This window comes from Prionailurus bengalensis, chromosome C1 (genome assembly GCF_016509475.1).
Source record: "Prionailurus bengalensis isolate Pbe53 chromosome C1, Fcat_Pben_1.1_paternal_pri, whole genome shotgun sequence".
In the NCBI taxonomy this organism is placed as follows: Eukaryota; Metazoa; Chordata; class Mammalia; order Carnivora; family Felidae; genus Prionailurus; species Prionailurus bengalensis.
In genome coordinates this window covers 16,611,148-16,635,491 of record NC_057345.1, presented here as the reverse complement: position 1 = coordinate 16,635,491, position 24,344 = coordinate 16,611,148, and the positions used below count along the sequence as shown (strand labels likewise).

Here is a 24,344-nt window from a genome sequence, read left to right as displayed (position 1 = left end):
GTGGGGTGGCCGGGAGGCGAGGCCTCGGGTGTCTACCACACTGTGTGACCTTGGCAAGCCCCCTCCCTCCCCTGGGCCTGTGTCTCCAGGAAACAGTACAATGCTTCCAATCCTCACTGCCTGTGACAGGAAGTACACAAGCGTCCTCATCGCTACCTCCCTCTGCGATGGAGTCAGAGAGAGAACAACGGCTTCAGTTTTGGCAGACCTGGGGTCCCGTCCCAGCTCTGACATCTACTTGGTGGAAGAGGCCTAACGTCCCTGGTCCCCAACTAGCTCCCCTGCAACACAAGACCAGGATCTCCACATCACAGGCTTAAACAAGGTGGTCACCCGAAGTGATGTCCACCCCATGGACTGCACGGGAGCGCAATTCCAAGCCAGGGGCCCTGATAAGGTCCCGCGGGAAAGACGGACCTGGGTGAACAGGGAAAAGAGGAGGGTCCGGGACAAGCCCGGGGTCCTCTAGCCTTTCGAGGTTGTTCAGAGACGAGGGGCTAGCAGAGAGGAAGAAGGGCAGGCCAGAGAGGCGGACAGAAAATGGGGGATGTGCGGGGCATGCGGGGGAGGGGGGCGGGTAGCGGGCAAGACAAAGTGAAGGAGGAAAGAAGAGCAGGTTTATATGAGGAACCTGCCCGCAGGCACAAGGGGAACACTGGCTTGGAGGGGCTCGGCACGGGCTGGGGACACAGGGCTCCAGAGGAGGGGCTTGGGGTGGCTGGGGGCAGGGACCACACACCTCTTTTTGCAGATAAGCAGGAGCAGAAGCACCACCAGACCCGTGATGAGCGTCAGGCAGATCCAGACAATGGTCCTGGTGTCATAGCGGGGCCCTGCAGAGGAGGAAAGCGGGGTGGGGCACCAGCCTCTCAGGCCCGGGGGTCTGGTGGCTCTTCCGGGCTCGGTGGGCAGCGTCCTCAGCTGTGAGTCAGCCCAGAGTCCGGTCACAGGCCACCTCCCCCTCTGCCCCCACCCTCCACTAAGCTTCCCTTTCAAGACCCTGCTCACCCATGCTTCCTGGCTTCCCGCCCCGGTGCCACCACTTCCTGGGGCTCTGTGAGCCGCAGAGAATCACTAGACTTGTCTGAGCCTCAGTTTCCTCAGCTGTAACGGGCCTGTCCTGCCTGATAGTCAAACAGTAACAAAGCCGAATGTGCTGAGAGGTGCGGGTTTCACTCCCAATTACAGGGCAATCCCAGGGTCATCTTGTGTTTAGATAAGAAAGGTGTGGCTCAGAGAACTCAGGGAACTTACTCAGGGTCACACAGTAAATGGGACCGAGCCAGGCAGGATTCCTATCTGGCACAGGAGTGCCAAGGCAGTGCCAGTGGAAGGGGGTCATGAACTCAGCCTTGAACCTTTCTATCCCAGTACCACCCCGGGGAGGGTACCCGAGCGTAGAGCTGAGAAAGGACCCCAAGCAGCTGGAGACAGGGGCAGGGCGTTTCCAAGCCTGAAGGCGCCTCAGAATCACCCCGAGGGCTTACTAAACGCTGCATTGCTGGGCCCTCACCCCAGGGTTTCTGATTCAGAAGGTCTGGTGTGGGGCCTGAGAACCAGCATTTCTAGTACCTTCCGGGTGATGCTGCTGCTGATCCCAGACTACGCTGTGGGAACCACTATTCTGGAGGCTGGGGGCAGGAGGATACTGCGGAAGGGGCACAGAACTCGTCCCCAGACTGACCAGGCTTAAGTCCTGCCTTGCTGGGTGACCTCGGACGATTCATTTTACTGCTTTGATCCCCATTTTCCTCATCTGTGAAATGGGGATGTGGATAACGGCAACGCACCAGAGGGCCTCTGGGACGGTTATAAGGTGACCGTGCTGGCAAAGGGCGCCATGCCGCCCGCACGCCACACCGATACTCAGGAAAAGCCAGTGGCAGATGGGTGGTTATCAGCTCTGTCCCTTCGGGCAAGTAACCTCCCTTCTCTGAGCCTCAGGCTTTCACCTGTGAAAATGCCAACCCAGCACAGGCACCCGCTCAGCACATCCCCTTCCTCTCACCCCCCCCCACGGCCCCTGGCCTGGCCCGGCTCCCTCGTCCTCCCCTGCACTCACGGGGTTTCCCGGTCTCCACCTCCATGGCCTGGCTGAAGCGGCCGCAGCCTGCAGAGGTGCGGGCTCGGACCTGGAACATGTAGCGGGTGCCCGGCTTGAGGCCCGACACGGTGGCCCTGGTGGTGACGGCCTTGAGGGTGGAGTAGCTCTGCATCTCCTTGTCCTGCCCGCGAGAGGGGTGGTCGGCCAAGAGTCCTCCCGCCTGCTTCCCCTCCCCCCTCCTCCCTTCCCCGCTGGTACCTTCTCGTAGTACTTGATCTCATACTCCAGGATGATGCCATTGGGTTGCTCTGGCTCCTGCCACAGCAGGGAGACGCTGGTCTGGCCCGCCCGCTCCTGGCGGATCACCACCACCTGGGACGGGGCTGGGGGCGGGAGGCCAGCCTCGGTCAGATGGGAGGGTGGGTGATAATGGAGCCCGGCCTCTGTCCCAGGGACCGTGGCTTGGGCCGTGTTCACCTTGCCAACAGTCCTGCCCCGGCCCTAGGCCAGCCGGCACCCTCCAATCCTCCTAGCAAATCACCGGCTGCCGCTCTGGTCGGTCACCCGGGGTCGGCACAGCCTGGCTGCGGTCCAGGGGTCTAGGACGCTGGGGTTGGCTTGACCCAGAGGAGGCCTGACTAGTCCAGCTTCCACTGCCTCCACCTCCCCGCTGGCCAGGCCCATCCACTGGCAGCGTGCTGGAGCCCCGCCAGCCTCATCCAGCAGACACCCTCGTCCACGTGGGGCCCCACCACCCGATGCCTCCCACCCCGAGCCCAAGGCCTGGAGTGGAGCAGGATCTCAGGGGTGCCTGAGGAGGAAGAAGAAAAGGAGAAGGGAGGGAGGGGCAGGACGGAAGGAAGCAGCGTCCTCACCGCCTGCGCTTGGAGAGTGTGACTGCAGCAGCTCTGACACTCAGGGGAAGGACCTGAGCTGAGCCCATCTGAGCTCAAGCATTCCCGTGTCACGCTAGGTCCCCAGTGCACCCCCGTTACTCACTGAGCCTTTCAGTCCCTCCCTCCCTCCTGCGTTCGGTGCAGTTACCCCTGATGTGAGTCTGCTGGGAAGTACCAGATACAGACCCCACGGCAGCCAAGGTGACTCTCGGCCCCACACCTCCAGGGTCCCCCAGCTGCCCCCGGCTGCCCCCCACGCCCAGTTCTTGCTCCCTATCAGGGCATCCTGTCTCCCCGGAGCTCCCTGAAGGCAGGGACTACGCACAGCAGGTGCCCAATAAATACTGCTGGGTGGCTTTGACGTGAAAAATTAAGAAGTCCAGAGTGAAGTTGGAGAGTGTGGCACAGGGGGCCCCCCACCAGCGTGGGAATCAGGCCTGGGTTCACAACCCGGCCTTCTCTTGCTGGCTGGGACCGATACCATCTGGGGGGGGGGGGGGACACTTTCCCCAGCCAGAAAGAGAAGCTAGAAGCACCACCAGCCAGGAGGAGGTGAGGATCAGATAAGACCATTGTGGTGCCAGCAGTATGTGGGCGCCTCTTAAAAACCAAAGAACTTCCAAGGCCAGAGGTCCCGTGTGAGTGGAGCAGACACAGGGGGACAGAGCGCAGAGGTGGAAGGAAAACAGGGTGGGGTCACCTGAGGGCTCCAGGAGGAGGTGGCTGCCGAGAAGACAGAGTGGGAGGGAGAGGGGGGAAGGGGAGAGGTGAGAGGGAGGAGGGAGAGGGGAGAAGGAGGACAGAGCGGGGAGGGGCCAGCATTCTGTGAGGCTAGACCTCACCCATTTGCTCAGGGCTGTTGTCTGCCCTGGCCCCCTCAGGATTTCCTGAATGCCTCCCCCACATGCCTTGTGGTCCGCTAGGACCTGGGGTTCCTGTAGTGACCACGGCAGCCCTCGAGGAGCTTATGATCTATGACAGAGACAGAAAGCAAGAAGGTAAGTCCATGTGCAGTCAACAGGTTGGTGAAGTGCCATGAGGGACAGAAGAAGGCACTGCGTGTGATGGAGGAAACGTGTGCAGGGGCCAGGTGGAGTCAGGCCATTTCAGTTGGGGGTGGTCAGAGTGGGCAGGCGAGGCTGGAGAAGGTGGGTAGGGTGGGTGGCACGGGTGTCCCTCGGCCCCGGGAGGATCGGAATGGGATCTGAGCTCAGGCTGAAGCTGGTAAAGGGCTCGTGTAGGACCGGGCCTCGCTTACATTTGGAAAGCTCATTCAGGACGCAGTGTGAGAAGGCGTCACGGGGCGAGGGGAAGGGGGTCCCTGTGGTTGCCCACACAGCACACGCTGGGGGTGTGGACAGTGCTGTGGACTGAATTGTGTCCCCCTCCCAAATTCATATATTGCAGCCCTAACCCCCAACCTGGCAGTCTTTGTACGTAGGGTCTTAGGGAGATAATTAGGTACAGAGGGGGTCATGCAGGTGAGACTCTCATGATGGGATCAGTGCCTTTATGAGAAAAGCCACCAGACACTTCTCTCTTTCTCTGCCTTGTGAGGACACAGCAAGAGGGCAGCTGTCCACGAGCCGGGAAGAGGGTTCTCACTAGAAACCAAACCGGCCAGCATCTTGATCTTGGACTTCCAGCCTCAAGAACCGTGAGCAAAAACCTCCAGGGTTTAAGCCCCCAACCTACGGTATTTTGCTACGACGGCCTGAGCGGAGTAAGGCAGATGCACTGGAAGGACTCTGAGGGGGCGGTGGTCACCTGAAGTGGGGCCCGGTGGGGCCGGCGGGTGGTGGAGGAGGGAGGGAGGGAGGGAGGGAGGGAGAGTCAGGCTGACAACGGGGTGTGGGGCTCCAGCATCCCCCTGAACAGTGGTGCCGTGTCCTGAGGTGGGGGGCCTCTGGGAGGTGCAGGTCTGGGGGTGCTGTGTGGCTAAAACACATCCAAGTGGGGGCGGGAGTGGGCAGCTAGGCCTCAGGGGAGAGGTCGGTGCTGGTACATTTGTGGGATGTCACACAGAGCGGATTCCAAGCCACGGGCCCTGATAAGATCACTCGGAAAAGATGGACCTGGCTGAACAGGGGAGGGAGGAGCGTCTGGGACAAGCCCAGGGTCCTTCCAGCCTTTTGAGGTTGTTCGGGGAAGAGGGGCTGGCAGGATGGACAAGGGCAGGCCAGACAGGTGAACAGAAAATGGGGGATGTGCAGGGCTTGGGGGCAAGACGCAGGTGTTCCACCAATGAGAAAAGAACAGGGAGAGAAGTCCCTGCGGCGTGTGGCCCGGTGGAGGCATTGGACTTCAGGGGCCAGGTGGGGAAAGATGCCTGATAGGAGCCGCCCAAAGAGGCTCACTCACCGATACAGCGAGGACGCAGATACAGCAGGACAGACAGCTCTTTCAGGAAGGTTTCCTGGGAACGGAAATGGTCTGGGGGCTGGAAGGGAGCGTGGCTTCAAGGGAGGGTTTCTCTTTTAACGATGGAGCGTACTGACGGTGTCGGGAATGTCCCTGGGTTTTACTCCACCTGCACCCCGGCCAGCCAGCCGCCTGCCCCAGTCTCCCTGGAGACCAGTGGCCGAGGGCAGGGCCCCACGCACCAGGCACACAGGCCTATTCCCCACTGTGTCGCCAGCCCCGAGCACAGAGCTGGGCATTCGGTGCGTGCCCCACAAATGTCGGTTGGAAGAGGATCTCTTGAATGGACAAAGCCTGGCATCAGGGAGGGGGTGCCCTGGGCTCACAGTTGGATCTCCTGTTTCACTTGGGTGCGAGGCAGACCTGAGTTTGAATCCTGCCTCTGCCACTTCCTGTGGGGTGACACAGAGCCTCAGACTCCTCCTCGGTGACATGGTGAGAATAGTGACTGCTGGACCAGGCCTGCGTGGTGCTGGGAGGAGACGGGGTCGGGGCCACGGTGGGCTTAGATGTGTGATGGGGTGGCCGTTAATGGAGAAGCTACTGTGGTGGGCTCTTGGGCCGGGCTGTCACTTGACAGGCAGGACTCACCAGAATTTGGAAAGGGAGGGGCTCCAGGGGCTAAATTCAGCCCAGCAACTGTCTAGACACACAGAGATAAATGGCTGTTGTCCAAACCAGTGCAACCAAATCCCTCCCAGGGGCAGCAGTGGCAGGTGTTCTGGAAAATGATAATCAGAGTGATTTTATTTTTTAATGACATTTATTGAGCAGGTACCTTGGGCCAGGTGCTGGGCTCGGAGTTTTCATTTCTCTCACTTAAGCCCCCAAATAGGACCTGAGGCACATACTGTTATTCCCAGTGCACCAAGGAAGAAACAGAGGCAGAGAGAAAGCTCTGGAACCCAGGCCTACGATGGCCATGGAGGCCCGTCTCTGACCTTGTCGGATTTCTCCCACCTACGGGGCAGGATCTACTTTTCTAAGGGTGTGGAGAGCCTGCAACTCCCAGTCCTGGGGAGGAAGGCTGGGCCAGGAGAGGCAGGCACTTGCCCGAAACACCACCGCGTACGGGGCGGTGCTCCGATCCTGCGAGGGCCAGGGGCCAGGGAAGCCGGGGCACGGAGCATCTCCGCCTACCTGCCTGGTTCGTGGTGATGTTGACAACAGCCGCCCGGCGGGGCTCGGGGCTCAGGTCGGACACGCCGTTGACGGCCTCGATCCAGAAGGAGTAGTTCATGTGGGCCAGCAGATTGGCCACCAGCAGGCTGGCCCGCACCAGGCTTGTCTGCTGGGGCACGAAGCGGGTGCCACTCCCACACGTCTCGCAGTGGCCCAACGCCCAGGGGCAGCGGCGGCACACGGCGTTGTAGGTGATGTCGTTGCGGCCGCCTGGGTCCAGGGGGGGGGCCCACTCCAGGGTCACGGATGTCCCATTCACGCTGGAGATCAGGTTCACCGGTGCCGAGGGCGGCCCTGGGGAGGAGAGAACGGCGGGCGGCCGTGGTGGGCTGCAACGGCCTCCCGCTCATCACACACCAGGGAAGGGCCGGGACTCCCCCCGTGATACGTGGGGCTCCCCGAGGGTAAGGTCACCCCTTCTCCAGCCTCGGGAAGCTCCCTGATGGCCGAGGCGGTGCCAGCCCGGACCACGGCGTCAGGTCCGCGTGCAGAACCCCCTGCCCTGTCCCGCCACAGGACCTACAGGGATCGGGGTTTGCGTTTCCCGGCGTTTTCATGCAGAGCAGGTGGACACACTGACAACCCTGGGGGGGAGGGAGAGGGGCCCACAGCAGCCACCCTGGGGGCGGGAGCGAAATGCCTCTGTCGTTTGCCTGCCGCATTTCACTCCTTCACCCTGCGCTGGACCTAAAGCACAGACCGCTGAGCACCGCTTGGGCGTAAAATGGAGGCTCCGGGAAGCCCAGTGGAGGTCTCTGCAGCAGTGTGTGTCCAGAGCCCCAGTCTGGGAAGCGCAGAGGTTTTGGAGAGAAAGGTGGGGCTGGGGTAGGCTCCTGGGGGCGGGGATTCGAGTCTGGAGGGACTGGGGGTGCTGAGGGGGGTGGGCCCTGGGGCTCAGAATTTCAAGCCTCAGCATCTCAGGCGGAGACTCTCAGATCTCAAGAAAATAGAAGAGTAGAATCTCAAAACCACAGAGAATAGTAGAATCTGAAGGGTGCGGAATACTAAAAGCTTAGTCGTTTACAGTCGTAAGATTTCTAGAACCCGAGGGCACTGAATTGTGGATTTGGAGAAAAACTGGAGTCCGGCTAGCTGAGAACAAGTGTCCGTGACCTAGAGCTGGGCTCACCTTGCCTGCAAAGCCCATGGTAGGCGCCACATCGCGCAGCCATCCTTTCTGTATCGGCAGGTCCCATGTGGGGAAAACGCATGGGTCTGGGCAGGACAGTGGACGGAGGGAGGGAGGGACAAAGTGTGTGTGTGTGTGTGTGTGTGTGTGCACGCCACGTACAGGGAGCCCGGGAGCTGGGTGTGATGGAGGTGGGGGGAGGGGGAGACTGGAGACTGACTCGGGGGGCAAAACCAGTGAGAAGTGCCCCTCACTCCACCTCAAGAGACCAGCACTGGCAAACGGGGTAGGCTGAGCTGGCTGCCACGCCTCCCAGCCGGGATGGGAGCGTGAGAGGCCCCTTCCGGCCAGGAGAGGAGGCCATGAAGGAGCCCCGCCCGCAGCACGCAGAACGCCCAGGCACACAGCCCTGCAGGCGCGGTGTCAGAGCCCCTCGGAGTCCCCTCAGGTGCACAGGGCATGAGCACACGCAACCACGCCCTCTCCGGGCACACGCGCCTCCCCTGCTGGGCCACGTGCGCACACGCTGGGCTCACAAGGCACATTCGTCCAAGCTCTGCGGGGACCTAGGAATCCCCTACAGGGACCCACATGTGCACACGCACCCCTCAGAGTCCTTTGCGTACGTGGGCACGAGACTCTCACGCTCGCGCCCAGGCACACAAACACTATGCGGGCCCCTCTTACGGGAGCAGCTGCCGACACAGACACACACAGTGTTCTGATCGCTGCCGGCCTTCCAGGGCACACCCAGAACCAGACACACGCGTGCCACATCCAAGCAGGCGGCCACACATAATTCCTATACACACTCACCCCAAACCCCACACCCACTAAGGCAGCTCAGGCAGTCCATCGAGGACGGTGGCGGTTAGGGGGCTCCTCTGACGGGCCCTTGCTTCACGGGAACCCCTGGCTCGCCCACCCCAGCTCCCAGGACAGCAGGATCACTGCCGGATCAGAAGATGACCCAAAACGCCTGGTACCGGGCGGGGCATGAGTCCAGCTCTCGTCTGCTCCCCAAAGCAAAGAGGAAAGACTGAGGGAAGGAAGGAAGGAAGGATTTCCCTGTAGAGATGGCAGGTGACATGTGACAAGAAGTAGGGACCTCAGAGAGGTCAAGGCCACCACGGAGGAGTCAGTCGGAGTCACCCCCCTTACCCCAGACTGGCCCCCGGCCCAAGAGAGCCACCTGTCCCTGCCTCACCCACAGAGCACTGACTGGGTCCCTGGAGTCCTGGGAGCATGCGGTCCTGGCCCGGTCTTGATCTCCAGGATGCTGGGGCTCGGGGTGGTACTCACGGGTGCAGGCTGCAGACGGTGGGTCCAGGGCCGCACGGTAGTAGCTGAGGTCACAGTGGCAGGCCTGGGCAGCGGGGGCTGCAGAGTGGCTGTGGGGAGGGCAGCGGGCGCAGAGCTGGTCCCCAGGGGCCGACTTGTAGAAGCCCAGCTCACAGGCTGCGGAGGACAAGGCGGCTTCAGGTGAGCCAGCCAGGCCACCCTGGCAGGCCTCGGGGCAGCTTTCCCTCTGACCCAAGGCTTCCAGTGGGATCTCCGGAGGGACACGGGTGTAGCCCTTCAGCATCACCAGGTCCTACCCTCATCTGCAGATGGAGGGACCGAAGCGCAGAGAGAGGGCCTGTGACTTACACAGGGTTGCACAGCTAGTCGGGGGCAGAACTGAGGCTGGGACCCCGATACCTGAGTCCCGGCCCCGAAGTCGGCACAGGAAAGAGCCTCTTCAAACCAGAGTCACGTCTCCCGCTGCGGCCCTTCCCACCCAGGCCGGTCTCCAGCCTGAGTCTGCCCATCACCGGACACCGGGCCCTGAGTGAGACACTGCCTCGGGTGTGGGGGTCAGGAGGCTCAGCATCCAAGGGTTGGGGTTGGGACTTGGGTAGGAACGAAAGCTGGAAGGGAATGGTGCAGGTGGGAATGTGACTGGAAAAGAGACCCAGGTGATAGGACCCCTATAAAAATATAGATTCCAGGCCCCACCACGGCCAACCAGTTAGAAGAGCCAGGCGTGGGGCCTGGGGATCTGTTTTCCAAGCTCCCCAAGCAATGCTGACTCTCCAGGACTCGCAGGCTCCCGCCCCTCCCAGAGCCTGTCACCGTGACCGGGACTGACCAGTCTTGTACGTGACCTTCTCCCCGGCCTCCGCCACACCTGCTTCATCTCTCACCTGGATGACCCAGCCTCCAGCCTTGCCTCCCCAGTCCCCAGTCCCAGCTGCCAGTGTGACTGCCATTCATTCTGCCCTCACAGAGCCAGCACCTTGGGGTGCGGTAAACGAGGCCGTGATCATTGCCAGGAAGGAAATAAAGCGGGTGAGGTGGCAAAGGGTAAATTGTGCGAGGAGCTACTTTCTCAGGGGAGGAAATGGTATTTGGATCGTGTCTGAGCAGTAAGAAGTTGTCAGCCACACAGGGAGTGGGGGTATTCTACGTTACGGAACTCCCTAAAACGACACCTGACTTGGTCACTGCCGGTTCACACCCTCACGGCCTAACAATAAAGCGTGGCAGGCACAGCCCTCCCGCAGCCTCCTCCAGTGTCACCTCTCACTCGCCATCCACAGGCCAAACTAAAGGACCGGCCACTCCCCACACCCAGCAGGTTGTTTCCTGCGTCGGGGCCTTTGCACGTGCTATGCCTTCTTCCTGGGATGGCTTGTCCTTTCTGTCCACCTGTCACACTCTCAAGATTCATCTTCCTGTCCCTTGGAACGAAGCCTTTCTCCACACCTCCACGTGTACGCACACACACACATATGCAGGTGCGTAGAAACAACTCCTCCCTGCCCCACTTTTGCAGTCCCTGCTCAGTATCGCCACCAATAACACTATGGCTGTACTTGTGTATCAGTACGTCTGGCCCTCCTCCTAAACCGGAAGGTGCTTGTGGGCAGCTCCTGGTAAACAAGGGCAGGGCTGCCCTATTCATCTCAAACTTCCTAGAGTCTGGCTCGGAGCAGAAGCGGTCAGTGCCAAGTTTTCAAAGTGAGCTAATCCCGCCGTGATCTGCTCTGCAGCAGGGAGAGATCCCGGGAGTTCAAGGAGGACCAAATGCCACCTAGCCGGGTGGTCCTCAGCTGCACCACGGACCTGACCTCCTTTGCAACAGGGACCACCGGGAAGTTCACTGTGTATTGTAACAGCTAAAATCAAGTTAATTTGTAAAATGCTACAGGCTTGAGAGAAAACCCGGCATCGGGAGAAATGATACCGCTTCCCAGACTCAGAGGGGGTGGAGCCAGAAGGGGCTCACAGGTTGGAGAGTTGGCGAACGTGTGCCCCAGTTTTGAGACTTCTTCCCTCCCCCCTGGAGAGACCCACGAGGGCTCAGGGCTCGCTGGGAGCTCCGGGTTGTGGGGCTCCTAGCTGACACACTGTGATCTCACCTCCTCCTCCCAGAAGCCCTCCGGGAGACAAAGCCCTGGGGCACAGCCTAGGAGCCTTCCTCCAGGCCCAGGAATGGGGCAGAGGAAGGTTTTGCGCTTCATCAGCAAACATTTGTTGAGCCTGTTGTTGAACTGAATGACAGTGACCCTCCCTATAGTTAGCAGATCCATGTCGGCTAGCAGTTCGGGGACCATTCGCTCATTCCTCCCCTCATTTATTCCTTCACCCACATTTATTGAGATTCTACCACGGAGCCGAGATACGAGGAGTCGGTCCTGCTCTCAATGTGCCATCGGAGCAGTGAGAGGCACACAGCACACGTATGGTGACACCCTGGGGTGATTCATGGCATAAAGCAAGCACAGCACGACAGCCTGTGGGTCTTGAGCCCCTGGCCGTTCAGAGTCCATCTGGTTCTTGTCAGTTAAGAGCGGAAACTTGGAAGCAGGCTGCCTGGGCTCCTCTTCTGCTCTAGGCGAAGGGACGCTAGGCAGCCTGCTGGGCCTCAGTTTCTTCATCTGTAAAATGGGGATAATAATAGTCCCCCACCTCCCCGGGCTGTTGTGAGGATGGCATGAGCAAATGCATGTGAATTCACGTCAGGACAGCGCCTGGCACTTATCACAATGCTACGTGGCTGCCATTAATACATTTGTTTGGCAGAGAGGAAACCGGCCGGCGGAGTGCCTTGCTCTAGGCTCCTCGCTGGGCCAGAATGCAAACCCAGGTGGGGGAGCCTCTGGAGCCCGGGCCTTTCCCCCACCAGCCTCTCAACATGGACCGGGGCTTAGAGACGGCCTGGCCATTCTGCCGCTCACCGATGGGCGGTTCTCACGCGCTCTGCTAATACCCATATGGCTGTAACGTGTCAGAGCCAGATTAATCCGCGCAATGAAAATAAAATAATCTTTAATAAGAATACTAATCACCAGGCCTCGGGGAGCCCGGAGACCTGGAGGCAGAGCCGGGAATTAATGGCCGAGACAGATGGAGCGGCCCTGGGCAGGGGCCCGGCCCCGCCCGCCGACCCAGGGCGCTTCCGGAGTCTGCGTGGCCCGCGTGTCGGCCGGGAGCCAGGCGGGGCTGCTGCCCCTGCCGAGGGCACCTTGCCCAGGCCGCCTGTCAGGCCGGCAGCTGCCTGAGGCCCCACCACCTCTCCCCTCTCCCCCGCCAAGAGCCTGAGATTTGACAAATAAGGTGTCTGCCGGTGGATGACCAAAGGAAATTAATTCTAAATCAGATTTTAAACACAGTCAGGAAGGCAAAAGAGCTCGTCGCTCACGCTCCCCCTCCGAAACGAGACGCTCTGATATTTATAGAAAAATGATTAGGGCCTCGGAGGGTGGTTTGTATTCTGCGTCCAGGTGACGGGAAGGACGGCAACCAGGACTTCAGACTCGGGGCTGCTGCTCTGCTGGGTGATGTTCTGAGAGGTCTCTCCCCTTCCCGGGGAGGAGGGGGCTGCAGCCAGCTGGGGGGGGGGGGGCGCGCCTGGGTCTGGAACTGTGTTGTGAGGGGACCGCTCTGCTCAAGGAGTTGGGAGATCTGGGATGCAATCACACCCCTAGCTGTGTGCCCTTGGGCCAGTCACATCACCTGTCTGGGCCTCCGTTTCCCTACTGGCAGACTGGACGAGCTCCGCCTGGCTCTGACGTTCTTCTGTGGGTCTCTGAGGCCTGAGGGGTCTCGGTGAGGCCTCAAAGAGCCGGGCGACTGGCTTGGTCCCTTTCCCATGGGCTTTCACTGTCTTCTCTGTCACCTCTGAGGAGAGCGGTGAGGGTGAAACCAGGGGGAAGGGAGGCCGGGAGGGAGGCCATCGCCGTGGGCCGGCCCCTGCTGCAGGCCTCAGGCTCTGGATCCTCCCTTTTTGCTAAGAAGGAAGGTGGAGGGTTCAGGCTGGGCAGGCGGGGACCCCAGGGCCCAGCCTTCCTCCTCAACGGTTTGCTCAGAGACAACTGTCTGATGGAGAAGCCAGGGGCCCACGGTCCTCAGGGAGTCCCACGCAGGTGGATCGGTGGTGGAGGGAGCCGCAGCTTTGAAAGGACAACTCAAGCAGCCCAGAAGGGCACCCCCAGTCTGTTCCCAGCTCCTGCTTGGCCCCCCAGCCTCCCCACTCTCAGGGTACCCACCCAAGGAGGGGTGACGATGGGGACCGCTGGCAGAGCCTTGCATCGGGGGGGCGGGGGGGGAGGCTCAGTTTCAGGCCCACGTTGCTTCTTCAAAGGAGGTTACACAGACCATCACAGAAACCCGCGACAGGAGTGAGCGAAGTCTCTCCCCATGCCACCTACCACTGGCATCCCGTCCCCAAACCTCACTGCCTGCCGTGCGTTAGGAATTAATATTTTTTATAAAACCTGTAATTATCTCGCAACTGGCATAATTATGTTGTATTGTGATTTAGATGTAAAATTCGAAATGTGCCGCCATTGCCTAACCCCGCTTTGACATTTCTTTGTTATTTTTTATTAATGTGCCAGTGCTGCCAGGAAACGAGACTGGCCTCGGCCTCTCCCAGCCCTGGGACGGTCCTGCCGCCCGGGACTTGGGAGCTTTTACCAGGAGTGCTGCCCTTGACTCGCTGTGGGACCTTGGGCAAAACACACTCCCTCTCTGGGCTCCACTCCCCACCCCTGTCGAACAAGGGGGCTGGAGCAGGACCGGAGACCCCCGATCCCCCAGTCAGGAAGACCAGTCTCCCTCCCACGAGCAAGTGTGTCCCACGGCACGCTGGACAGACAAGGGGCTTACTTGCACCAGAGTTGGGGCCAGCGGCTGACCTTGAGCAGGTATCCGCTGAGCAGCTGGCCTGATTATTATGGCCTGTGCTATGCCAGTTCCTAACTGCTCTGATGTTACCCCAGAGAGGAGGGCGGTGGGGTCTGGCAGAAGGCTCTAGGGACAGAGGGAGCAGCTGAGGGCTCTGGAGGGAGCCAGCCTGGGATCAGAGCCCTACTCTGTGACTTAGGTGGAAGGGGCTCAGTTTGTTGCATCTGTAAGATGGGGAGACACGACCTCACTCAGAGGACCTTTGTAAGCATGAGAAAGTGTGTGAACTCCCCGGCTGCACGGACTCCCTGTGCCGAAACCCCCGTGCCTGGGCCACACTAGATGCTCAACAGAATGAGTAACTGCCGTGAGGAGTAAAAAGCACTCATTCACGTGGCAAACGCTCAACAAATTGTCGCTAAGGGACTTTATTATCCGCACCAGAATGAGGGGATGTTGGAAGCCACTCAGGCAGGGAGAGCGCTGGTGCTGGGCCAGGGATAGGTTACGCACCTACACGTGGCTCCGAGCAAGACAGACCTGACTCAGGCCCCAGCTCTACCTGTCACCAGCCGGGAGGCCTATGCAGCGACACTACCTCTTAAGCCTCAGTTTTCCCATCTGTAAAATGGAATGCTAATACCCGCCTTGCTACAGTGAGCAAATGAACTGATGTGTGAGCGTCCCTTTGTGAGCTGTAAAGGCAACGGGGGTATTTGTTACTGTAATTACCCAGTGGGAAGTTGAGAAGCACAGGGATGGCTGTGACAGGAGCCAGGAGAGGCTGGGAGCCTGGGAGCCTGGGAGCCAACTAGGCCACAGGTGAAACAGGAAAATGTCACAGAAGGTGCTTTGGGGGTTAGGGCCCTGGAGAAGCAAAGACTCACAGCAGTTGGGAGTGCGAAGAAGGACTTCTTAAGGAAACCAGAGCCCCCCGAGAGGGGCTGGAAAGGGCCTAGTGGCTGCATGGGAGATCCTGATCCCACAGAACTACCTTGAGCATCACCTGAAATTGTCAGCCTGTGGCCTCCTCAGTCCTGTGAGCACTGAGGGGCCCTGCCTGCCCGCTGGGGCCGAGGGATGGGCCCCGTCCCAATTCCTATCTGGGGCCAGGCCCTAGTCTCTCTGCTCCCTGCACAGGAACCTCCTCCTTCCCCAGGAGAACCAGTGGTCCCAACAGCAGGCTTCACTATGCTCTGAGTGGCTGCGCTGCCGTGTGCCCAGCCCCCGGGGAGGCCGAGGAAGGGCAGAGGGCAACCAGGCGGAGACCAGTACAGCTGGGTCACCAGCTGTCTGTCCAGCCGACTCTCCCGGTGACCCGGGTGCTTGGGATGCCTCGTGACACTGCCCCCAGAGGGGCACAGTGCAAGCGTGAGGCACGTCCACGCAGCCTGGGGTGTGGGTCCTGCTCTCGGTCTCTGGCGTGGGAACCCCAGCAGCATGCTCATGGGGAGACAGGTGCCATGCTGCTGCGTTCTCCGCCTTCCCCTTCACAAGGACCTTGGCTGTCCCCTCCCACAGGTCCCTGGGTAAGATCCCCCCCCCCCCCGCAAACACCGGCAGGCTGGTCCAGGTGCCCCAGTGACACACCCAACCTAGAGAGTACCCCCTGGGTGCCCCAGACTGCACTCATGCACCCACGGACTGGTTCCACTTCCCTCCACTCCGTGCAAGTTTGGCGGTTTTAAGCACAGATTCCGGTGCCAGACTTCTGGGTTCAAGTCACAGCTCTGCCACTCCCGCGCTGTGTGCCCCCGGGCAAGTTCCTCTGCCTCTCTGTGCCTCCGTCTCCTTGTCTATGAAACCAGGATAAGAGTAGCTTCTATGTCACAGGGGAGGCCCGGAGACTAAATGAGTTAATATGTGAAAAGTGCCTAAAACGATGCCCCACGCACGTGAGCTCCTAGAATCGTTCCCTCGCACAGGTATGTGCCCGAGCACACGGGCGTGCTTAGACGTACCCCTCCACGGCGCCCACAGAGGGCGCCACCCGGCTGTGGCGTGCCTGCCTCCGTTCTCTCTGCCCTGCTCCACACACGCGCTCCCACGCACGCAGGCGGCCTGGTATATTCGCTGACCCACGAACCCTGGAGGCTCACCCATCTTCCCAGGTGCTGAGCTCGCCGCCCGGATCCCTGCCGACCACCACGGCCCCCACGCCCCGCCCGGACTGAGCCCACGTGCCCCCACCCCCGCGTGGCACACTCACCCACGCAGGCGTCCCGCCGCTCCTCGTAGCCAGCGCTGCACACGCACTTGCCAATGGGCACCAGCCACTCGCCCTCGGCGCTGCAGTACATCTTGGGCGTGTCCCGCTCCTCAGAGTGCCGCACGCACTGGCCCCGCACCTCCACCAGCGAGGACGAGTCGGCCCCCGTCACCGCCTCCGAGAAGGCAGCCAGGTTGCGCACCATGGTGGGGCACTTCTTGTAGTAGATGCGGAGAGACAGGATGGCGAGGCACGCGCCGATGTCCTGGAAGGCCAGATAGAAGCCGCGCTTGCTGAGGGGGCCCACGCCGCGCACCTCCGTGTTGAGCTTGAGGCGCCGCACCCCCAGGTCGGCCCCCGTGAAGCTCTCGTCAGCCGCAATGGTGTCGATCTTGAGGAACTTGCTCTCCTGCGTGCTGGCGCCCAGGTCACGGTCCGACTCCAGGTAGTAGAGGTTGAAGGTCTCCTTGCAGGTGCCCAGCACGCCGGGCATGCTGTTGCAGTCACGCAGGGTGAACTTGATCTCGGCATAGACACGCCGGGCACCGTCGCGGGGCACCCAGCTCGTGCGCAGCCAGTTGTTCTGGTTGGGGCTCATGACGTTGCACACCTGGTACGTGTGGATGGGCTGGAAAGACTCGTCCACCTCGTTGATGGAGTCCCACTGCAGGCAGAGAGAGCACAGCGCTGACGCGAGAGGCAGCACCTCGCCCTCTCCTGCCGGTCGCCCCGGCCACGTGCCACGTGCCACATGCATGGCCCCGGGGGCATCCTGGGGAAGAAGATGGAACTTGGGTCTCTGCCCTGGGGTTGCTGACCTCCTACTGGACTGTCACAGCCGTCAGGCACTCTAGAGAGCTCCACATCCTTCTGGGAAAGCGTGTTTTGCTGCATTGGAGCAAAGAGAGGCTCACACGTGTGAGCCACATGTCTGAGGTCACCCGGCTGGTGACTGGTGGAGCCAGTACTGGAATTGATGCCAAGGCTACAAAATCCAACCTTGTTTCTACATGGCAACTCCAAACACTCCCGGGGGGGGCAGTTTGGGGGTATTCTGTTTGGGTGATTCAGGGAGCCCACGGGTCCAGTTTCCGTATCAGTTGCCAGAGGGATCTTTCTAATTCGTGAACCTGACTATGCCTCAGATCCTTGAGAAAGGGAGTACTAGGATGTGGGGACGTTGAATGTGGTGGTTTCTGGGCCAGGCGCTAGCCAGGTTATCAGTGATTCAGAAATAAATCAGACACGGTCAACAGCGCGAAAGGCAACATCCCTGCGAATCATGTGTCTGATAAGGGATTAACATCCAGAATATATAAAGAACTCCTACAACTCAACAACAAAGAACCAAACGGCCCAATTTAAAAAATGGGCAAAGGACTTGAATAGACGTTTCTCCAAAGAATATATACAGATGGTCAAATACGACATGGAAAGATGCTCACCATCCCTAATCATTAGGGTAAATACAAATCAAAACCACAATGCAATACCACTCCACACACACACACACACTAGGATGGCTACTATCAAAACAACAGAAAATAACAAATGTTGGTGAGGATGTGGAGAAACTGGACCCCTGTGCCCTGTTGGTGGGAAAGTAAAATGGTGCAGCCACCGTGGAAAACAGTATGGAGGTTCCTCGGAAAGTCAAAAATAGAACTACCCTACGGTCCAACAACTCTACTTCTGGGAACATATACACAAAAGAATCGAAGGCAGGGTCTCAAACAAATACTTACACACTCATGTTCACAGCAGCATTATTCACAACAGCCAAAAGGTAGAAATGACCCAAATGGGTCCATCGTTGGATGAATGGGTAAACAAAATGCGGTATATCCAAACAATGGGATATTATTCGGCCTTGAAAAGGAAGGAAATCCAGATGCATGCTACGACATGGGTGAACCTTGAGGATATTCTACAAAGTGAAATAAGCCAGTGAAAGAACATATATGTTATGATTCCACTTATATGAGGCACTTAGATCCACGGAAACAGAAAATGGAATGGTGGTTGTCAGGGGCCGGGGGGCTGGGGAACGGGAGGCTGGTGTTTCATGCGGACAGAGTTTCAGTTTGGGAAGATGAAAGTTCTGGAGATAGATGGTGGTGATGGTCACACGACACAGCGAATGTACTTAATGCCACTGAATTGTACACTTAAAAAGCGGTTAGAATGTGGTTCGGAAATTTTATGTTATGTGTATTTCACCACAATTGTTTTTTTAAACCCAGTTCAACGGCTTCATTAAATTTTTTTTTAATGTTTTAGAGAGAGAGTGAACGGGGGGACGGGGCAGAGGGAGAAAGAGAGAGAGAGAGAGAAATCCCAAGCAGGCTCCACACTTAGAGCCTACACGGGGCTCGATCTCACAACCCTGGGATCATGACCAGAGCTGAAATCAAGAGTCAGACGCTCAACCAGTTGACCCACCCAGGTGCCCCTACCACAACTTTTTTAAAAACAAGGAAAGCAACATGCCAGAAATACTCCCTCCCCTTGACCGTCTCACACTGCATCAGACAAGGTGGTTGGGCGCTCTATGCCAAAGAGGATGGGCATCCAGAGGGGGGTGGAACTTCCTGCAGGCTGAAGCAGGAAGCTCTTGCAGGGGGAGTATGAGCAATGTCCCGCGAGCACCAAATAGCCCAGTTTGGACACAGAAGATTCACCTCCAAGATCCAGTGTTGACAAATGAGCCAGGAGCCAAGAGATCAAGACCTCTTGGTCTCTAACCTGCTGTGTGACCTCGGGCAAGCTCCCATTCCTCTCTGGGCCCCAGCTTCCTCAACTGCAGAATGCTGGTTGGCCAGAAGCAGTTATTGTGGGCTGAGTTCAGTGGACTCCTGATGGCCCCAAGGAGGGGCTGGGGGCTGAGGGCAGATGGAGGGGACGGGCTCCGGGTCCCTGCCTTGGCTCGGCCAGAGATGCAATGCCTTGCTGTCCTTTCTCGGGCCACTATGGGCAGTTGCCCTTGAACTAGAGATCCTCTTACTTAAGGGGGGTGGGAGGTAAAAACCGCTCCTCATGATGTTCTGAGAATCTGTGGGGCTCTGAGTAATTCACAAGGGTTGGAGTGGGGCCTCGGGGGTCTGAAGTCTGACAAAAGCCCCTCCATCTCTCCTTGTCTTGGCCAGCCACGTGGTCTCTACCCTCAGTGCCCACCCCCTGTAAAATGGGGCTCAGACAGGCCCGCCTCAGTGAGGCTCGAGAGGACGAAAGACGTAGGCTGCCAAGTGCTTTGGCTTGGGCCTGGCCCAGCAAGGCACCAGAGGAACAGGACTCCTACAACGCCGACCCAGCAGCATCTTCCCAGCCCACCGGCGCCTGCCTCCGGGCCCCCTGGGGAACAGGTCCGCGGTGTGCCAGCCTCACCCGAGAGTTGATGCCTCCTACACCCCCTACCCCTACAGGGCCCCCCTGGGCCCCCCACTGCAGCCAGGGCCTCCGGGCAGCGCGGTGTCACATCTGGGGTTAAAGTCATTGTCACAATTAACGGAGCACCAAAGAGCCAGCCAGCTGCTCCCTGTCTGTTTCCTGCCAGGAACCTGGATAAATTAATCAGCTCCATCTGAGTCCGCCCCAGCCGCCCTACCGGTGCCAATGGCCTGGCCTCGCCCTGCCGGCCCCAGGGGCTGCTGCAGACACCCAGAGAGAGAGGCACGAATTCCTGGAGGCTGGTGCAAGGATGGAATGAGCCCGGCACCGCCCCCATCCCCGCCCCCCTCCGGCCCCCACCACTTCTCTGCAACTCCGTCCTCTGTCTGGAACAGAATGCCCTGGACCAGCTGTGCAGCCCTGGGCACATCACCTCCCCTCTCTGAAGCTTGTGCTCCTGTGAAATTGGTGGGGAGGGGCTGATACCAGCCCCTCCCACCTACTCCAGGGGATCAGGTGAGACAACAGAACGTGACTTTCATCCCAGGGCAGCATCATCGGTTAATTCACCAGAAGAGGGGGAGTGCGTCCCAACGTGTGGAGGGAAGGGCACATCCTGATTAAGAGTCTGGGTCCTGGGGCCAGACTCCCCCCAACCTTAGCAGAGTTGCTTAACTTCTCAGGGCTTCCGATTTCTCACCAGGAAATGTCCCTTTCATGCATCCTCATTGATGGCTACTACGATCATCCCTGTGTTATAAACGGGGAGGTGGAGGAGGCGAGATAAGTGACTTGCCTGAGTCACACTGATTAAAGGCAGCAGCGTAATGGCTCATCCGAGACCCAGACTCTTGGCTCCTAGGCCGTGCAGCCTTGCCTGACAATCCGGTCATTTTGCTGATGCTGGAGACAGCCCTGGATGACCCTTGTTCCCAGGCTGTTTAGGAAACTTCAGAATCAGAGGGGTGCCTGGAACACAAGGACCACATCCACAGGCTCCCTAGCCAGCTGGGCAGGAGAATCACCTGGAAAGTTTATGAAACAAAAGATTCCCAGGCACCTCCCCAGACCCCCTGGATGCAGGGATCTGTATGCCTCACCTGCTAGCCTGGAACAGGCTCGACATCTAGAGTTTGGGACCCAGGGATCTCACCCAGCCTTCTTTCCTCTCTGGACAAGCCCATTCTCCAGGTCCCATAAAGGTGGAAGGTGGCCCCTGGCTGAGCAGACAACACTGGATTGCCTCCCACCCCCTCACAATGAGGACACACACCAAAGAGAACACAAGGGACTCAGCACAGGCTCCGGGCCAGAGAGACTGGAGTTTGAGACCACCATTTGGAACCTGCCTGATGGTGGACAAATTATTTCTTGCTGCTCTGAGCCTCAGTTTCCTCATCCGTGAAATGGGGTGGCTGTACCTACTCACAGGATGGGTTGTGGGGATTACGAGATAATGTCTGTGAATTATTCAGAGCTATGTGAATATACGTTATTTATTCTAACTCCTAAACAAGTAAGGTAATTCTGAGCCATGCTTTAGAGCATTCTGCAAGCAAACAAGCCTTAGATTTCCAGAAAATCATCGACAAGTCTGGTCATGCTCCCCACCTGCTTAAAACCTTTACAATTCCTTGTTACTCTAAAAACCAAGTCCTAAGTTCTGAGTAGGACAGAGGGACAGAGACACCCAGAGCCAACCTGGGGCCAGGCCCACTCCTTCCTGGCTGCTGAGTCTCAGGGGAAATGCTGACCCAGCCATCATCCAGGCAGTCACCCATTCAAAGGTCGGCCCCCCGCCACTGGCAGAGCTGGCCCACTTTATCAAGCCCTTTTTCACCCATGCTCACCCCTGGGAGACAGCCATCTGGGGGCACACACAGAGGAGCATTCCACAAAGAGAGACTGGGGCCCAGGGAGGTACAGAGATACCCCAAAGACCCAGCCTTTACCCTTAGGCAGGGCTGACCTGCTCTGGCAGAAAGGAGTTCCCTCCTGGTTCTTAGGCCCATGTGGCCTGCCTGTGAAGCTCCCTGAAGCCTGCTGCATGGAGGCTGATGACAATGGACTCAGCTTACTGCTGCCAGGACACAAAACCTCCAGGGAGAGAAGAGGGGGGCTCTGTCCTGACCCCAGCCACAGGCCACAAATGACCCGGAAGAAAACACCACCCTGGGGTGCCTGTGTGGCTCAATGGGGTAAGTGTCCAACTCTCGATCTCAGGGTCATGAGTTCAAGCCCCGAGCTGGGCTCCACACTGGACATGAAACCTACTTAAAACAAACTAAAACCCTATCGCTTGAAACCTACTTAAATAAACAAAAACCCTACCCCAAAGTGAAGGCATACCCCTACTCCCTTCATGAACATTAACTCTTGACACCAATATCACCCTCATCATCATTAATATCATTCCCCTCGTCTCCAGAGCCGCGGAAGCCAGTGTTCATGAAACAAGTCACGCGTACGCGATGTGCCTGTGTCTATGGCAGGGATGTGAGGGTGCGTTTCTGAGCACCTTGCAGGAGGACACGTATGTGACATGTAACTGACACACACTAATAACGATGACAGTGCCCAGGGAGGGCACACCATGTGCCAGGCACGGTGCCCAGACCAGGTGTCACCTCCCCTCACCCTTGCGGCAAACCCCATGACACTGTCACAGGCACATCCCTTCCAACAGCTGGGGAACTGGGACTCAGGGAGTGAAGTGGTGACCACCAGGGCCACCCGTTTGTCGATGGCAGAATCGGGCCTCCGCCAGGCTCACGGGTTCACTTTGGCTTGACTGCCCTGCTCACCCTGGGATCTGGATAAGAGACGTGGAGGGACGGGGACGGTGCAGCGTTGTCCCTGGACACCCTGAGGTTACCGCGCCAGCTGCCCAGGAAGATGGGAGGGGCCCCCTGCCTGAGAGCACACAACCCACAGAGACCTGATGGGCTCAGCCCAGGGTCACCATGGAGGCCATATGGGCCTGGGGGTTTGGCCACAGTGGGTTCTAGCAGTGCCACCCAGATGATTCTGACAGAAGAGAGAGGCAGGTGGGGGGGGGGGTCCAGGGGTCTGGACAGCTCCTGGAGAGGACGGGGCGTGAGGGGTGAAAGGCCTGGCTGGGGCCCTTTCCTGGCCGTTCCTGGCCATTGGCACGTCCCCGGCCACCCTGGGCCCAGTTGTGATATGTGACTCTGTAGGCCCAGAACCCAGATATAAGGATCCCACGCTTGGGGCCTTACAGTTAAGGACTGGCAGCCCAGCACTAGATGGTTCTGTAATCCCAAGGGTCTGCACACAGGAAAGGAAGGAAGGTAGGAAGGTGGTAGGAAGGCAGGAAAGCAGGAAGGCGGGAAGGTGGGAGGGTAGGAATGAATGCAAAGATGGATGGATGGAAGGGAGGGAGGAAGGAAGGGAGGGAGGGAGGGAGGGAGGGAGGGAGGGAGGAAGGAAGGGAGGGAGGGAGGGAGGAAGGGAGGGAGGGAGGGAGGGAGGAAGGGAGGGAGGGAGGGAGGGAGGAAGGGAGGGAGGGAGGGAGGAAGGGAGGGAGGGAGGGAGGAAGGGAGGGAGGGAGGGAGGAAGGGAGGGAGGGAGGGAGGAAGGGAGGGAGGGAGGGAGGAAGGGAGGGAGGGAGGAAGGAAGGGAGGGAGGGAGGGAGGGAGGGAGGGAGGGAGGAAGGAAGGGAGGAAGGGAGGGAGGGAGGGAGGAAGGGAGGGAGGGAGGGAGGAAGGGAGGGAGGGAGGGAGGAAGGGAGGGAGGGAGGGAGGAAGGGAGGGGGGGGAGGAAGGAAAGAATCAGCAGCTCTGTTTCTAACTGCTGTGTGGCCTTGGGTAAGTCCTTTCCCCTCTCTGGGCATCTGCTTCCTTTTGATCTATCTGATGATAAGACTGTGAGTCAGAGCCTTTCTCTGCTCATAGAGGATGACGCTGGCCCCACTGCCTATCACCTACCCCATGAGCCGGATACGTGAGCCAGCCCCAGTCTCCATGGATGGTTGATGTGTCCAGCAAGTTCACTGTAAAACAGGAGACAAGAAAGCATCAGCCCCTGGGACACGCTTCCCCTGTCCCACAGAGCAGCCCCACCTGGCCATATGGGTCTTCACTCAGGCCAGCCCACACCAGCTCTGTGTCTGTGGTCCTTCTCATTTCCCTTCGCCTTCAGGGCTCGGTTCGAGTTGTGCCTCTTGCCCGAAGCCTCCTTCCACCACCTCGGCCAAACCCCCAGAACGCAAGCTGCCCCAAGCGCTGGGTTTCCCGGGTTGGTGATGCAGCGGGATGGTTAAGAGATGGGCTCGGGAGTCCAGGAGGCCCGGGCCAGAATCCCAGCCTTGCCACTTTAGGAGCTGTGTGTCCCTGAACAAGTCCCTGCCCCTCCCTGAGCCCCAGGTTCCTCCTGTGAAAAATGGGTGTGACAGCGGATCCTGTCTTACAGGGTGTTGTGAGGGACAACCTGATCCCCGTCTCGCTCGTGGGACACGACAGCATCCAAAAGCACCCACCAACATTCACACTCTGCGGTCATTTGTCCCACAGGAGGACTGGCCCCGGCTCTGCAATCACCACCGTCTTGCTAGAGATGCCTGGCACCTAATAAGTCCTCCATGCATGTCTGATGTGAAGAGATCGGGAGGAGTAAGAGCGGCCTCTCGGCACCTACTATGTGCTGAGCTCTGCGAGGGGCGCTTTGGACGCCTCCTCTGTGACCTGCACAACTGCGGAGAGGTGCTGATTCTTCTCTCTTTACCAATGAGAACACGGAGCCTCGGGGAAGTTCGGGAACACGCTTGGAGCCCCACAGGCGGAGCCGGCAGGGCTGGTGTTCAGAGCACCTGCCGAGGCAACAGGCAACCGCAGACAGCGCCCCCAGCCCTGGCAGGACCCGTGAGCAGTCACCGCGGTTGGG

At 59.1% G+C, this 24,344-nt stretch overlaps 1 protein-coding gene across 1 annotated transcript in view; it reads right to left on the bottom strand.

Moving 5' to 3' along the window:
• EPHA8 (EPH receptor A8) overlaps positions 1-23,450 on the bottom strand; it is a 30,321-nt gene extending 6,871 nt beyond the window's left edge. The window contains exons 1-7 of the mRNA XM_043574049.1: positions 23,390-23,450; positions 16,056-16,719; positions 8,975-9,130; positions 6,502-6,837; positions 2,303-2,427; positions 2,063-2,225; positions 740-833 (exon numbers count right to left, since the gene is read on the bottom strand). Coding sequence (XP_043429984.1) covers positions 740-833; positions 2,063-2,225; positions 2,303-2,427; positions 6,502-6,837; positions 8,975-9,130; positions 16,056-16,653 — 1,472 coding nt within the window. The 5' untranslated portion in view covers positions 16,654-16,719; positions 23,390-23,450. The remainder of the gene's footprint in view (positions 1-739; positions 834-2,062; positions 2,226-2,302; positions 2,428-6,501; positions 6,838-8,974; positions 9,131-16,055; positions 16,720-23,389) is intronic.
• Positions 23,451-24,344: the final 894 nt, after the last annotated feature.